The sequence below is a fragment of the Culex quinquefasciatus genome, chromosome 2 (genome assembly GCF_015732765.1).
Source record: "Culex quinquefasciatus strain JHB chromosome 2, VPISU_Cqui_1.0_pri_paternal, whole genome shotgun sequence".
NCBI classification, from domain to species: Eukaryota; Metazoa; Arthropoda; class Insecta; order Diptera; family Culicidae; genus Culex; species Culex quinquefasciatus.
In genome coordinates this window covers 162,174,568-162,191,345 of record NC_051862.1, presented here as the reverse complement: position 1 = coordinate 162,191,345, position 16,778 = coordinate 162,174,568, and the positions used below count along the sequence as shown (strand labels likewise).

The 16,778-nt window shown below is 40.1% G+C and overlaps 2 protein-coding genes across 3 annotated transcripts in view; one reads left to right on the top strand and one right to left on the bottom strand.

Moving 5' to 3' along the window:
• Nucleotides 1-16,778, bottom strand: part of LOC6054790 (lachesin) — a 189,183-nt gene that overhangs the window by 28,151 nt on the left and 144,254 nt on the right. The window lies entirely within an intron of this gene.
• On the top strand, nt 9,308-11,709 carry LOC119767298. The gene is made up of 2 exons (XM_038255592.1): nt 9,308-9,562; nt 10,167-11,709. The coding sequence occupies exons 1-2, from the start codon at nt 9,449-9,451 to the stop codon at nt 11,364-11,366; spliced, it is 1,314 nt and encodes a 437-aa protein (XP_038111520.1). The 5' UTR covers nt 9,308-9,448; the 3' UTR covers nt 11,367-11,709.

Here is a 16,778-nt window from a genome sequence, read left to right as displayed (position 1 = left end):
GTGTGGTGTTCGTCGGGGGGATCGGTGTGTGACGTCGCGCGCGAGAATCCGCGAGAAAGTGGTGGAAGATTCTGGAACCATTGAAAAGAAGTTCGGGTCAAGGCCTTGGAAGTTGGGCCATTAGTCGTGTGGTGTTCGTCGGGGGGATCGGTGTGTGACGTCGCGCGCGAGAATCCGCGAGAAAGTGGTGGAAGATTCTGGAACCATTGAAAAGAAGTTCGGGTCAAGGCCTTGGAAGTTGGGCCATTAGTCGTGTGGTGTTCGTCGGGGGGATCGGTGTGTGACGTCGCGCGAGAGAATCCGCGAGAAAGTGGTGGAAGATTCTGGAATCATTGAAAAGAAGTTCGGGTCAAGGCCTTGGAAGTTGGGCCATTAGTCGTGTGGTGTTCGTCGGGGATCGGTGTGTGACGTCGCGCGAGAGAATCCGCGAGAAAGTGGTGGAAGATTCTGGAATCATTGAAAAGAAGTTCGGGTCAAGGCCTTGGAAGTTGGGCCATTAGTCGTGTGGTGTTCGTCGGGGGGATCGGTGTGTGACGTCGCGCGAGAGAATCCGCGAGAAAGTGGTGGAAGATTCTGGAATCATTGAAAAGAAGTTCGGGTCAAGGCCTTGGAAGTTGGGCCATTAGTCGTGTGGTGTTCGTCGGGGGGATCGGTGTGTGACGTCGCGCGAGAGAATCCGCGAGAAAGTGGTGGAAGATTCTGGAATCATTGAAAAGAAGTTCGGGTCAAGGCCTTGGAAGTTGGGCCATTAGTCGTGTGGTGTTCGTCGGGGGGATCGGTGTGTGACGTCGCGCGCGAGAATCCGCGAGAAAGTGGTGGAAGATTCTGGAACCATTGAAAAGAAGTTCGGGTCAAGGCCTTGGAAGTTGGGCCATTAGTCGTGTGGTGTTCGTCGGGGGGATCGGTGTGTGACGTCGCGCGCGAGAATCCGCGAGAAAGTGGTGGAAGATTCTGGAATCATTGAAAAGAAGTTCGGGTCAAGGCCTTGGATGTTGGGCCATTAGTCGTGTGGTGTTCGTCGGGGGGATCGGTGTGTGACGTCGCGCGCGAGAATCCGCGAGAAAGTGGTGGAAGATTCTGGAACCATTGAAAAGAAGTTCGGGTCAAGGCCTTGGAAGTTGGGCCATTAGTCGTGTGGTGTTCGTCGGGGGGATCGGTGTGTGACGTCGCGCGAGAGAATCCGCGAGAAAGTGGTGGAAGATTCTGGAATCATTGAAAAGAAGTTCGGGTCAAGGCCTTGGAAGTTGGGCCATTAGTCGTGTGGTGTTCGTCGGGGGGATCGGTGTGTGACGTCGCGCGAGAGAATCCGCGAGAAAGTGGTGGAAGATTCTGGAATCATTGAAAAGAAGTTCGGGTCAAGGCCTTGGAAGTTGGGCCATTAGTCGTGTGGTGTTCGTCGGGGGGATCGGTGTGTGACGTCGCGCGAGAGAATCCGCGAGAAAGTGGTGGAAGATTCTGGAATCATTGAAAAGAAGTTCGGGTCAAGGCCTTGGAAGTTGGGCCATTAGTCGTGTGGTGTTCGTCGGGGGGATCGGTGTGTGACGTCGCGCGCGAGAATCCGCGAGAAAGTGGTGGAAGATTCTGGAACCATTGAAAAGAAGTTCGGGTCAAGGCCTTGGAAGTTGGGCCATTAGTCGTGTGGTGTTCGTCGGGGGGATCGGTGTGTGACGTCGCGCGAGAGAATCCGCGAGAAAGTGGTGGAAGATTCTGGAATCATTGAAAAGAAGTTCGGGTCAAGGCCTTGGAAGTTGGGCCATTAGTCGTGTGGTGTTCGTCGGGGGGATCGGTGTGTGACGTCGCGCGAGAGAATCCGCGAGAAAGTGGTGGAAGATTCTGGAATCATTGAAAAGAAGTTCGGGTCAAGGCCTTGGAAGTTGGGCCATTAGTCGTGTGGTGTTCGTCGGGGGGATCGGTGTGTGACGTCGCGCGCGAGAATCCGCGAGAAAGTGGTGGAAGATTCTGGAACCATTGAAAAGAAGTTCGGGTCAAGGCCTTGGAAGTTGGGCCATTAGTCGTGTGGTGTTCGTCGGGGGGATCGGTGTGTGACGTCGCGCGAGAGAATCCGCGAGAAAGTGGTGGAAGATTCTGGAATCATTGAAAAGAAGTTCGGGTCAAGGCCTTGGAAGTTGGGCCATTAGTCGTGTGGTGTTCGTCGGGGGGATCGGTGTGTGACGTCGCGCGCGAGAATCCGCGAGAAAGTGGTGGAAGATTCTGGAACCATTGAAAAGAAGTTCGGGTCAAGGCCTTGGAAGTTGGGCCATTAGTCGTGTGGTGTTCGTCGGGGGGATCGGTGTGTGACGTCGCGCGCGAGAATCCGCGAGAAAGTGGTGGAAGATTCTGGAACCATTGAAAAGAAGTTCGGGTCAAGGCCTTGGAAGTTGGGCCATTAGTCGTGTGGTGTTCGTCGGGGGGATCGGTGTGTGACGTCGCGCGAGAGAATCCGCGAGAAAGTGGTGGAAGATTCTGGAATCATTGAAAAGAAGTTCGGGTCAAGGCCTTGGAAGTTGGGCCATTAGTCGTGTGGTGTTCGTCGGGGGGATCGGTGTGTGACGTCGCGCGAGAGAATCCGCGAGAAAGTGGTGGAAGATTCTGGAATCATTGAAAAGAAGTTCGGGTCAAGGCCTTGGAAGTTGGGCCATTAGTCGTGTGGTGTTCGTCGGGGGGATCGGTGTGTGACGTCGCGCGCGAGAATCCGCGAGAAAGTGGTGGAAGATTCTGGAACCATTGAAAAGAAGTTCGGGTCAAGGCCTTGGAAGTTGGGCCATTAGTCGTGTGGTGTTCGTCGGGGGGATCGGTGTGTGACGTCGCGCGAGAGAATCCGCGAGAAAGTGGTGGAAGATTCTGGAATCATTGAAAAGAAGTTCGGGTCAAGGCCTTGGAAGTTGGGCCATTAGTCGTGTGGTGTTCGTCGGGGGGATCGGTGTGTGACGTCGCGCGCGAGAATCCGCGAGAAAGTGGTGGAAGATTCTGGAATCATTGAAAAGAAGTTCGGGTCAAGGCCTTGGAAGTTGGGCCATTAGTCGTGTGGTGTTCGTCGGGGGGATCGGTGTGTGACGTCGCGCGCGAGAATCCGCGAGAAAGTGGTGGAAGATTCTGGAACCATTGAAAAGAAGTTCGGGTCAAGGCCTTGGAAGTTGGGCCATTAGTCGTGTGGTGTTCGTCGGGGGGATCGGTGTGTGACGTCGCGCGCGAGAATCCGCGAGAAAGTGGTGGAAGATTCTGGAACCATTGAAAAGAAGTTCGGGTCAAGGCCTTGGAAGTTGGGCCATTAGTCGTGTGGTGTTCGTCGGGGGGATCGGTGTGTGACGTCGCGCGCGAGAATCCGCGAGAAAGTGGTGGAAGATTCTGGAACCATTGAAAAGAAGTTCGGGTCAAGGCCTTGGATGTTGGGCCATTAGTCGTGTGGTGTTCGTCGGGGGGATCGGTGTGTGACGTCGCGCGCGAGAATCCGCGAGAAAGTGGTGGAGATTTCTGGATTTCATTGAAAAAGGGATTCACGTCGTCGTGTGTATATTCACTTTCATTTAGTTTTGGAAGCCCTTCCCATAGCATCGTTGCTCGGATGGCACGACGGCGGTAGAAGTGAAAAATCGCGATTGAGGAATTTATAAGTCCTTCTCATAGCGTCGTAGCTCGGAAAGCAACGATTATGTTTCCCTGATCTATTTAAAATTGCACGTCGCCGAATAAATCGATAAATACAATAACATTTAATTTTGAAAGTCCTTCCCATAGCATCGTTGCTCGGATGGCACGACGGCGGTAGATGTGAAAAATCGCGATTGAGGAATTGATAAGTCCTTCTCATAGCGTCGTAGCTCAGAAGGCAACGATTATGTTCCCTGATCTATTTAAAATTGCACGTCGCCGAATAAATCGATAAATACAATAACATTTAATTTTGAAAGTCCTTCCCATAGCATCGTTGCTCGGATGGCACGCCGGCGGTAAGATGTGAAAAGTCCTTCTTATAGCGTCGTAGCTCGGAAGGCAACGATTATGTTTCACTTTCTGGTCACATCATCTACCAAGATGAATCCTGACCTTCCCTTTCCTTCCCTACTAACACAATTCCCCACTTCCCGTGATGCTTGAAGGAGATGCTGTGGATTCAACGGTCTCATGCGGTGTCAACAGGTATAGAGCGACAAACTCTGTGTCTGATGAGTCTGCAACTTCAACTATCGGACTAACATTCCTACCTTTGTTGAACTGCATCTCCTTGGGGGGGCGCCGGTATTGACTTGAAGCAGAGATCTTCAGGGGTTATACAGTGAGGATGATTAGCTCCCACTAATCATCTGTTAGTTCATTGTGTAACTTCAGCTGATCCGTCAATAACGGAGTAGCAGCTCATTGGCAGTCAACCATGCTCATGCTCATGCTCATGCTCATGCTCAAACCATCATTTTTCCTGTTTTTTTTAACATTTGCATGGTAATATCTCAGCAACTCGGTCGTATCAACAAAGTTCAATAAAACAAAATATAGAGAATTTTCTCAGCTCTTCAAAAATATTTTTTTTCAGAGGTAAGCAAAAATGGGCACTAATTTAAAAAAAATAAAAACTGCGACAATTTTCAAAAAAATTAACTAAAAATGCCAATAACTTGAAAACGGTGCACTTTATCAAAAATTCACTAGAATACTTTTTGATTGCAAATTCGATTTTAATCGAAAAATGAAGTTGAAAATTTTTTGCGACCAATATTTCGATTTTTTGAAAAAATCTGTATTGATTCAAAAAATCATAACTCGGTCAAAAATTTTTGCCCATTCTGGAAATTTCTGAAAATTTGGCATTTGATGTCCTCCAAAATATATCAAAAAATAGAAAAAAAAATAAAAATAGTATTTTTTGCAAATCAAGTTTTAGTGACAAAAAGTGAAATTAAAAATCACCAAACTTTTTTTACCGTGTATCATTTTTTTCAGTGTAGTCCATATCCATACCTAGAACTTTGCCGAAGACATCAAATCGATCAAAAAATTCCTTCAAAAGATACAAATTTTTGAATTTTCACGTATCATTTTTGTATGGACAGCTAAATAATAAAGATATTAAGACCGATTCCGTAGAGAACTGCTCAATTTGTAAAAAAAAGACTAACAATTCGTCAGCTGTGTGCTATCTTGTGACATAGACCATTTTGGTCGAAAATGAGTTAATGATGACGTTTTGCTATACTTAACAAACACAACAAGATGCTTTAACCCGATTCTGGAAACTCGCTTCCATTTCCCGTATATCGCAATACACACTTGTGACATAGACCAATTTATCATCAAAATGATTGTGCACACTTCGTCGCCATCGTGCTAACTTGTCGTACGTGCATTTTGGGCCAAATTGAGTTAAGAACGCCATTTTGTGCAGCTCACAATGCCTCACCTTTTGACCTTCACAGATCCCCAAAATTCGATTTCAATCCTGAGATATTGAACACAAAAAACTCCGTGCATTTTTGTCGCTTTACATATGAAAGTAGTTTCAATCTTGTCGTGCTATCTTGTCACTCCATGAAAATTGATGTAAGTGCGACAAAAGGCCAAAGGGATTTCAGGCCAGGAAAGTCAGGATGCGTTTGTCGCACGTACAAGCTAGACTACCGTAAACATTTGTAATTATAACTCGGGACTCCAGCAACCAATTTCAACCAAACTTTGGGACAATGCACAGAATGGTGAGCCAATCAAAACGTGTTTGTTATTGTTTACATTGCGTGCTCTCGTTTTTGAATATTCAAGGTCAAACATTAAAACGCGTTTTTCTCGGAACGTCAAAATGGCGGGTGCGACAAGATAGCACGACGGCGTCGACTTGTGACACGTCATACATGTTGTTGGAAAATGTGGAAAAAATGTCTTGTTTTTCACACGTGCTTTTCAGATTTTTGGTTACATTTTTTACTGTATCTTTTAACTGGTGTAACCAAATTAGTTGAAACTTGGAGCGTTTGTTAAGCGATAGTATTAGATGGTCGTTGTCAAAAAAAAAGTATTAGATGGTCGTTGTCACAAGATAGCACACAACTGACAATTTGTCTATTTGTTAGAAATACAAAAATAAACGTCATTAACACCTAAAAGCGGAAATTCCCCCTTTTTCTCAAGCTTGGGAGTTAAGATGTTAAATGTTTCCTTAATAGTTTACAATCGATTAAGCATAAAGGTGACAAAAAAAACGAAAATTTAGGAAAATCAATTCTTTAGGTAAAAATAAGTAACTATGCCAATTTTGAGCAAAATCGGTTATGGTTTTAAGCAAAGATGGAACAATCACAAAAAAAATCATTTTCGATAACGAACTTTCTTCACCCGCAAAAGAAAGCGGAGGCAAAGCAAGAAACACAAAATCAATCTGCTGATGATTTTTTTTTTGTGAATTTCCTTGTCAGGATTTACTTCACTTTGTTTACACACATTGTCCATCTATAAAATGTGTCAGGTCATTTTTCGACGCGTGACGTTACACTTGCATGTGTAGTAGTAATAAAGTTGTTACGCCGAATAATCAAGATAGTGATTTTTTTAGATTCCTTTTACCGATCGTTCGTGCTCGAGAGAGGAGAGCCATGATGATTCCGCTTTTAATCTTTAAGTCAAGGGAATTTTCGCAAAAATGTGTGCAAAAAAAATTAAAAATTTCAAACTTCCACCTAGGTGGCATAATATGTGTTAAATTTAATTGCAAACTAAGTTGTCATTTATTTTAGTTGTCACCCTATTGTACATATTTGTTAAATGAAAAAATGTTTTTAGCAATAAGTATTTATGTTGCCCTTGATATAAAGCTTGTAATGGCCTTATTGTAAATGTAGAAAATTCACTGAATTGCGAAAGCTTGATTAAGTTAAAATTGCTTGTTTTTTAAAATTGAGCTGATGATTCATTCATACATTCAATGGAACGAAATCAATAATTAATACTCGAAATATTAACAAAAACAATACACCTATCGCATTTTGTCACTCTTTGTGATAGTTTCCAAAGCAAAATGCAATCATCCTAACGTTTCAGAACACTTCTAGGCTTATTTTGGAAATTAAGATTTTTAACCCGTTTATGACAACCCTGAAATGGTTAAAAACCAATCCCGGAAATGCCCTTGCAAGATGTTAAGCATGTATTCGTCCTACTATTCACTAAGTTTGCATCTAAGACTGTTCCTTGTGTGGGGATACAGTAGGGTGTAATATGAAAAAAAAAGTTGTCCAAATTTAGTGAGCACTTTTTCAGTTCCTTTTCGGGTCCTAAACAACTCCCCAAAGATTGGGAACGATTGGTTTAGTCCTCGCTTTGCGCAAAGCGATTCAATTTTCCATGTAAATTTTAATGGAGAAAACCATTTTTTTGGATTCTGATATTTATCAAATTCACGTTTCATGCTATATCAAAACCGGACTCATATTCGTATGATCTGGAAAGTCCTCTGCAACTTTCCCGAAGAGAGTATGGTGCTAGCTTGCCCCTAAAAAAATACATCCTGTTCAAAACTCGTCTAAAACGTGTTTTTGCCTTCCTCACTGAGGTAAGGATTTAATCCTGCTCTAAAAATGAACTTCGTATAAAAACGTCGTAGACCCACCTTCATGTATACATATCGACTCAGAATCGAAAACTGAACAAATGTCTGTGTGTATGTGTGTGTGTATGTGTGTGTGTATGTGTGTGTGTGTGTATGTGTGTGTGTGTATGTGTGTGTGTATGTATGTATGTGACCAACAAACTAGCTCATGTTTCTCGGCACTGGCTGAACTGATTTGACCCGAACTTGTTGCATTCGACTTGGTTTAGGGTCCCATAGATCGAGTTTTATACAGATTGAAGTTTCGATAAGTAGTTCAAAAGTTATGTATAAAAATGTGTTTTCACATATATTTGGATCTCACTTAAATGTATGTAAACTATGTCCGGATCCACCATCCGACCCATTGTTGGTTAGGTTATCAAAAGACCTTTCCAACGAGTGCAAAACATTGAAGATCTGGTAACCCTGTCTCGAGATATGGCCACTTAAGTGATATTGATGTACTTTTTTGAAGCCAGATCTCACTTAAATGTATGTGTACTATGTCCGGATCCACCATCCGACCCATTGTTGGTTAGGTTATCAAAAGACCTTTCCAACGAGTGCAAAACATTGAAGATCTGGCAACCCTGTCTCGAGATATGGCCACTTAAGTGATATTGATGTACTTTTTTGAAGCCGGATCTCACTTAAATGTATGTAAACTATGTCCGGATCCATCATCCGACCCATCGTTGGTTAGGTTATCAAAAGACCTTTCCAATGAGTCCAAAACATTGAAGATCTGGCAACCCTGTCTCGAGATATGGTCACTTAAGTGATATTGATATACTTTTTTGAAGCCGGATCTCACTTAAATGTATGTAAACTATGTCCGGGTCCATCATCCGACCCTTTGTTGGTTAGGTTATCAAAAGACCTTTCCAACGAGTGCAAAACATTGAAGATCTGGCAACCCTGTCTCGAGATATGGCCACTTAAGTGATATCGATGTACTTTTTGGAAGCCGGATCTAAAAAATAGATGAAACTTGTGTACAGCCATTGTTGTGAGGAAGGCTCCAACCACATAGGTGGATTAAGTTAGTTTTTGCTCTAAAATCACGTATTAGACGAGTTTTGCGGACGCTATATCTTCTTTCAAAAACAAGTTAGCACCATACTCTCTTCGGCAAAGTTGTAGAGGACATTCCAGAGCATCCGAATGTGAGTCCGGTTTTTATATTGCATGAAACGTGGATTTGATGAATATCAAAATCCAAAAAAAAATGATTTTCCCCGTACAAACTTATATGAAAAATTGAATCGCTTTGCGCAAAGCGAGGAATAAACCAATCGGTGCCAAACTTTGGGGAGTTGTTTAGGGCCCCAAAAGGAACTGAAAAAGTGCTATGCTGGAAAATCGATTTTGATATTACACCCTAGTGATACAGTCAGGGTAAAGGTATTGCTGAGCTTTTGACCTTACCCTAGTGAGGTAGTCGTACTACTTTCTAAACGCATAGGTAGACATATTTGTAGAAAAGTTTTAAAATCAGCTCAACTTATTCATTTCAGTGTTTCTTGCGTCATATTCCTGCCTCAACGAATTCCTGCCAATGAGCAGATGGTGAATTTTATAATCTAACGACACTGTAAATATTGAAATCAAAAAATTAAACTCTGACTTAAAGTAACTAAAACGTACAGATTGCCGAAAATGCAGTGAATTTTATTATTTTTTTGATGATTTTTTTAACTGTGCATCTCCACACCACAAAGACGCAGTAAAACTTTTGGCACGTTCCGGCAGTGTGTATAAACCAGTCACAGAGTTCACATCGCGAACCGCGTAGCAAAGTTGAAAACGCTTCTCCTGAATCAAGCTTACAAATATCAACCAAACCGTTTTGAGTCACCGATACTTTTACGCCGAAAAATGTTAACAGAAAAGCCAGCGGTCATGAAACGTAGAGAATCGAGCATATCGGACATTCAGAGCGATCGGAAATACGACATCAAACAGTGGAAGGCAGACAAAAAGAGTGTTGAGGTATGTTTCAAGTGCAAAATTTTAATATCAAAACAGTAAATTTGGCTTAGTGTGTGCGAATACATGGTCGCAAATAGGCAAATAAAAAACTTGTGTTGTTGAAGTTGTGACCATTTTTAACGTTTCTATGTGTTAGTCATATAACGGAAAGAGGGCTGTCCATATTTAATTTCATAAAATGTTTAGCATTAAAGAAACAAGGTATTGTTTCTTGAAAGCAGGGCTAGTAAAGCTAGTTAAAACAACACTCCATCTTCCCTCGATCGTGATTTATGAATGGCCCATAAAAATATACATGCGTACAGCTATATGATAGCATTCACAAAGAAAGAATAAACAGAATACAGAACAAAATCTTGAAAATAATGGTTTGAGAATGATTCTGCATCCCCAACTTCCCCTTTGTATTTTTTTCATCATTTTGCGCATTATCTTTCCGATTCAAGTCATACTACAGATAACGGTTGATAAAAAAAAGTTAGTTTTTTTCCAGCCACAAACATAATATTAGTGTGGCTTTTGGACAGGAAAAAATATTGAAAGTTTTTATTAATATGATAAATGGACGAAAGTATACTTCAATTACGCTTTTCATTATTTCCAGGATACCCTCATAAAAACTTTAAAGGAACACATCCTTACCAAAAACATCGAACAATTTCAAGCAGTCCTCATCCAAGGAGTGTCCGACCTGAACCAACTGTACGCCCGATTACCGTTCGAAAAGAACACACTCGCCCCGGAAGACTCCTTCCGGAACAAGTGCCTACGACAGTTCTTCGGCGACCTGTGCTCCACCGAGGGATGTTTCCAGTTCATCACGATCTTCATCTCGATTCTCCCGCTGGAAAACGAACCAATTCAGCAGTCCAAGAACCAATACCCAATCCACATCGCTCTGAATGCGAAAGCATTCGCCAATGCCGAAACGCTGCTGCAGCTGCCCATGGTCAACGTGGACGCCATGTGGCAGAAGCAAACCCCGCTGATGATGCTGTTCAAGATGGCCACCGGCGTCACCTTTGGAGCGGTCAAGCAACTGATCATGCTGTTGGGAGAGAAAGGTGCCGACATTAACCTGGGTGACTATCGGGCACACCCGTTGTCCGTACTTTGTAACTCTACCAGCTTAGATCTGGATCAGAAGCGTGACTTGGTGGAGTATTGCCGGCAACATTTCGTCTGCGACTTGGATAGCACGTTTGAAGGGCAAGCCAGAAAGGACGTTGAGGCAACGTTTGCCGATTTGAAGTTTGATCAACGGCGATCGGAGATTACCGCTGCAACGATGGAGTCCTTTCTGTTGGAAGGAAAAAGTCAAGAGTTTGTCAACGAATTTGACGAGTTCATCGTCAAATCGCCGGAACCCAGCAAGGTTTACGAACTGTTACAGAAAGCAGTCATTCGGAATCGGATAAGATGCATTCAAAAGATTTTAATAGCTGTAGAGCAAAATCCCAAAGATTTGGATCCACTACCCTACAAAGAAATAATATCCAAGGCGATCAAGCTTGTCTGTGCCAAAGGGCAGCCGGAAATCCTAAAACTGTTCTTGAAACATATAGAACCTGCGGAAATCTTCAACGAGCGACCACTGGGACTCGTCTGCGTTAGAAATCTAGCCAAAAAGATCACCAATGAGCTTTGTGAATGTTTGGAGCTACTTCTGGAAGATTCCCGGATAGCGTTTGATAAAACTGATCACGAAAACAAGGGAGCACTCGAGTATGCCATTGAGCACAATTTGGGACTTGTGGTACGGCGAATGATGGGCGTTGACAAGCATATACGGATGCCGGAATAAGCTTGGGCTGGTCATTAATCGAATCTAGAATCATAAAAACGTTGCAAAATACGTTTATTCAAACAAAGCAAAAAAATTATAAAAAACAGCATGTAAATTTAAAAGCTCTATAACAATAATTGACTTTAATCTCAGAATAGTTTCATAATTTACTAACTGCGCTCCATTACTGACAGTTTGCTTTTAAATGCTTAGCTGATTAATGTAATAAGCAAAACAATTCAAACCAAAACTTCTCATATTTAATAACTTACGATTCCGCTAGTTTTATTCTTTACCCGCACCATGTAAGAGTTGAACAAAAACTTATTTCAGGCAGAAATAATAAACGATTAACAACTTAAATTTCAAAATCTGCGTTTTTTTTTTTTTTCAATATCCGAATTCTGTAGCAATGCAAAGTGTATAGAAATTTGAGTAGCATTTTGGAGCTTTTGTGACAAGGAAACTTTTGTTCAGTAAAAAAAAACACATCTTTTGGCAATACAGTTCAGAATCGGCTATCCAAAAGCATTGGAAAAACTTCACAACGAATAATCGAATCACAAAAAAACGTTCCGTTTTGATTGTCGAGATAAAGCATAACCCCTTTAACAACACTAAAGTGATTTATAATATTAAATCCAAGATGGCGGCAAAAATGGAGGTGATGAAAAGTTGAGAAAATTCGTTTGGTAATTTAACACGTTTAAAATCGACTTAAATTCGCAGAACTCAAATTTGATCGAAAAAAATAAGAAAACAAATATTATAGAGAAAATTTTGTTCATGATTCGATTGTCCGAAGTCCCGTACAAACCATCGGATAATCGATCTTTGGATAATCAATCTTCGGATAATCGACTTTAGACTGTATCGGTAATAGGGTGGTCGTCTATTTTCATGTTTTTTTTTAACTTTCTCAGAGCCTGGATTAGATCAATCAATAGTCTATTTATTGTATAGCTTGCAATTCTGAACAACTTTTCTGAAGACATCAAATTTCTATCTATTAATCTATCAGGTTAGTTTTCAAAAGATCCTAAGCGTAAGTAGCGTTTTTCAATCAATTTTCGATCAATTACAGTCGTGCCTCGGTTTAGCACCGCAAATGGGGGATGCAAAACCGAGGCGTGCATAACTGAAGCACAGAGCTTATGGGATTTTGGCTATATGGGAGACATTGGCTATAATCGTATGAAAAATCATGCAAAAATCAAAATATAGTGATTTGGAATCGGGATGATGTCATTAAAATTGTAATTTCATGAAAATTTTCACAAAAATACGTATTTTTCCTGTATTATGAAAATGCATTTTTTTCTCTAAAGAAATCAAAAAAAAAAATATATTGAGCGAGTTGTGGCGCTATAACCACGGCAAATAGTGTCCAGGGCATTCGTGGAAATACAATGTCCCATCCCAGAGGGTCCCGGAGTACCAAACCTTCTTAGCATGGTGCTCCCAACGAATACAACCAAAATCTCGGAGCTTATGGTGGTATGTCCCCACGCTTCTTCCTCCCCTGTCGATTCAGAATTGTGTTGTTGTTCGAACACTCAGTGCTCAAACTCAACCCAATTACGAGTCATCTCTGCGATACGGCTTTACGCAGTAGGCCTGGCCGCTTTAACGCTTGTGATGTTTCAATGCATTTCAATGCAATGGCGCACTACAAATGTTAATAAATGACAAGAAGAGTGCTAGGCGTCATCTAACCTAAGGCACTCTCCAGGATCCCTTCGAAAGATTGGCTGCGCTAGGGTCTGATTAGATTAGATTAGATTAGAAAAATCAAAAAAAGTATATTGTCATTGCAATATGGGAATCAAAAGATCAGATTTTTTTCATACATTTCGAATGTTAAATCATTTTTTTTTTTGAAAATGCTCAAAATTTTTATAAAACTACGTATTTTCGGAAAAAAATACTCAAAATTTCAGTTTTTACAATATGGGTATCAAACGATTGGGATTTTTTTATAAATTTCGAATATAATAGCAACATTTTTTGAAAATACTCAAAATTTTCAAAAAACTACGTATTGTTGAAAACATACTCAAATTTTCAGTTTTTACATCATGGGTATAAAACGATCAGGATTTTTTTATACATTTCGAATGTAATAACAACATTTTTTGGAAATACTCAAAATTTTCACAAAACTACGTATTATCGAAAAAATATCCAAAATTTCAGTTTTTTACAATATAGGTATCAAATCATCGGGATTTTTCATACATTTCGAACGTAATAACAACATTTTTTGAAAGCACTCAAAATTTTCACAAAACTACGTTTTATCGAAAACATACTCAAAATTTTAGTATTTACAATATGAGTATCAAACGATCAGGATTTTTTTCATACATTTCGAATGTAAAAACAACAGTTTTTGAAAATACTCAAAATTTTCACAAAACTACGTATTTTTGAAAATTACTCAAATTTTCAGTTTTTACATCATGGGTATAAAACGATCAGGATTTTTTAAAACATTTCGAATGTAATAACAACATTTTTTGGAAATACTCAAAATTTTCACAAAACTACGTATTATCGAAAAAATATTCAAAATTTCAGTTTTTTACAATATGGGTATCAAATAATCGGGAATTTTTCATACATTTCGAACGTAATAACAACATTTTTTGAAAGCATTTAAAATTTTCCAAAACTACGTTTTTTTGAAAACATACTCAAAATTTTAGTATTAACAATATGAGTATCAAACGATCAGGATTTTTTTTATACATTTCGAATGTAAAAACAACTTTTTTTGAAAATACTCAAAATTTTCACAAAACTACGTATTTTTGAAAAACTACTCAAAATTGCAGTGTTTACAATTAAGTTTCAAATGATCGGGGTTTTTTGCACATTTCAAAAGTTATAACGCAAATTTGAGAAAATACTCCCAAATTTCACTATACTACGTATTTTAGAAAAAAGTACACAAATTTTTGAAAAGTATTTTTCAAAAAATATTGTTATTTAATTCAAAATGTATAAAAAATCTCGATCGTTTTATACCCATATTATTAAAACGGATTTTTTTGTATTTTCTAAAACACGTAGATTTGTGAAATTTTTGAGTATTTTCAAAATATGTTGTTATCACATTCGAAATGAATGAAAAAATCCCGATCGTTTGATACCCATATTGTTAAAAACTGAAAATTGGAGTATTTTTATTAGAAAATGCGTAGTTTTGAGAAAATTTTGAGTATTTAAAAAAAGTTGTTATTACATTCGAAATGTATGAAAAAATACCCATATTGTAAACACTGAAATTTTTAGTATTTTTTTTCAAAAATACGCAGTTTTGTGAAAATTTTCAGTGTTTTCAAAATATGTTGTTATTACTTTCGAAATGTGTAAAAAAAATCCCAATCGTTTGATACCCATGAGCATGAGCATGAGCATGAGAGATCACCCATGGTTGCCCCTCCGTTGCTGAACAGAACCGTAATATCCTTTCAGCACTATTGATTATATGCTTCGACGATCTAGTGGTGTTTCCCTTATCAACAGCATGTATGAATGCGCTGAAAAGATAAAACACCATGATTGCTAAAGCTATATCAGTTGCGAATAGGTAACAGTCATTGGCCACCAACGGCGCCCGCCATGTCAGTTTGTAGATCTCGATTTTAAGGGACGGGAATGTTAGTTAGCGCAGGTTGCTACTAGGGCAGCTGATTTACTCTGTGCTTACACCCCACAAGCGCCAGGAACCTGAAATTTTGTTAGTAGGATAGGGTGTTTGGTCAGGATTCATCATAGAAGATGATGATGCGACCCAAAATCATAGTGTTTGTTGAAAGAAATTATGTTTTATTCTCAAGGCAAGCAATCGGATGCTGCGGATGAGACATTTCCCGTTTATCGGCTGTTAACTTTTAATTGAAATGGTTTCATCTTAGACAGCCGGCTGTGGAAAGATAGAAACAAAATTATTTGTAATTAAATGATGAAGGATTTAACAGTCTGACTTTTTAATTGAGATGTTTTTACGAGTTTTACACGATTTATGTTTAGTGGGGTACTGATTAACGAACCGAACGACGAGTTACGATGTTTATCGAGCTGAAATGGTATGATAAGGTTTTGTTGTTATTGCACACCAACGACGAACGCGAAAAAACCCTGCGACCCGACCTAAAGGCATCGCAAATCAGACTGGCTCAATTGTCATCGATGACAACCAGAGCCAGCCGCACCTTTACACACATACACGCACGCGAAAAAAAAAACGAAAAACTCACCGACGACGAACGCGAAAAAAACACGACCCGACGGAAAGGCATTGCAAATCAAACTCAATCCCAATCGTTTGATACCCATGTTGTAAAAACTGAAATTTTGGGTATTTTTTCGAAAATACGTAATTTTGTGAAAATTTTGAGTGTTTTCAAAAAAAAAAAAATTACATTCGAATTGTATGAAAAAATTCCGATCGATATTGCAATAACAATAGTTTTGAGTATTTTGCCTTCCTCACTGAGGTAAGGCTATAATCCTGCTCGAAAAATGAACTTTTGAAAAACAGCTCGTAGACCTATATTCATGTATACCTATCGACTCAGAATCGAAAACTGAACAAATGTCTGTGTGTGTGTGTGTATGTGTGTGCGTATTCCCCTTGGTGCTCAAAATTCTTGCCAAGTTTTCTCGGCACTGGCTGATCCGATTTGAGTCAAATAAGTTGCATTCGATCCGGTTTGGTGCCCCATACTGCACTATTGAATTGTTTGAAGATCCGATAAGTAGTTCAAAAGTTAAGTATAAAAAAGTGTCAGAGTTGCGAATCGGATCTCACATAAATGCATGTAAACTATGTCCAGACCCATCACCCGACCCATCGTTGGTTAGGTTATCAAAAGACCTTTCCAACGAGTCCAAAACATTGAAGTTCTGGCAACCCTGTCTCAATTTATGACCACTTAAGTGATATTTATGTACTTTTTTGATGCCGGATCTCACTTAAATGTATGTAAACTATGTCCGGATCCATCATCCAACCCATCGTTGGTTAGTTTATCAAAAGACCTTTCCAATGAGTCCAAAACATTGAAGTTCTGGCAACTCTGTCTCAAGTTATGACCATTTAAGTAAAATTTATGTACTTTTTTGATGCCGGATCTCACTTAAATGTATGTAAACTGTGTCCGGATCCATCATTCGACCCATCGTTGGATAGGTAATCGAAAGACCTTTCCAATGAGTCCAATACATTGAAGATCTGGCAACCCTGTCTCGAGTTATAACCACTTAAGTGATATTTATGTACTTTTTTGATGCCGGATCTCACTTAAATGTATGTGAACTATGTCCGGATCCATTATCCAACCCATCGTTAAATAGGTCATCAAAAGACCTTTTCAATGAGTCCAATACATTGAAGATTTGACAACGCTCAGTCTCAAGTTA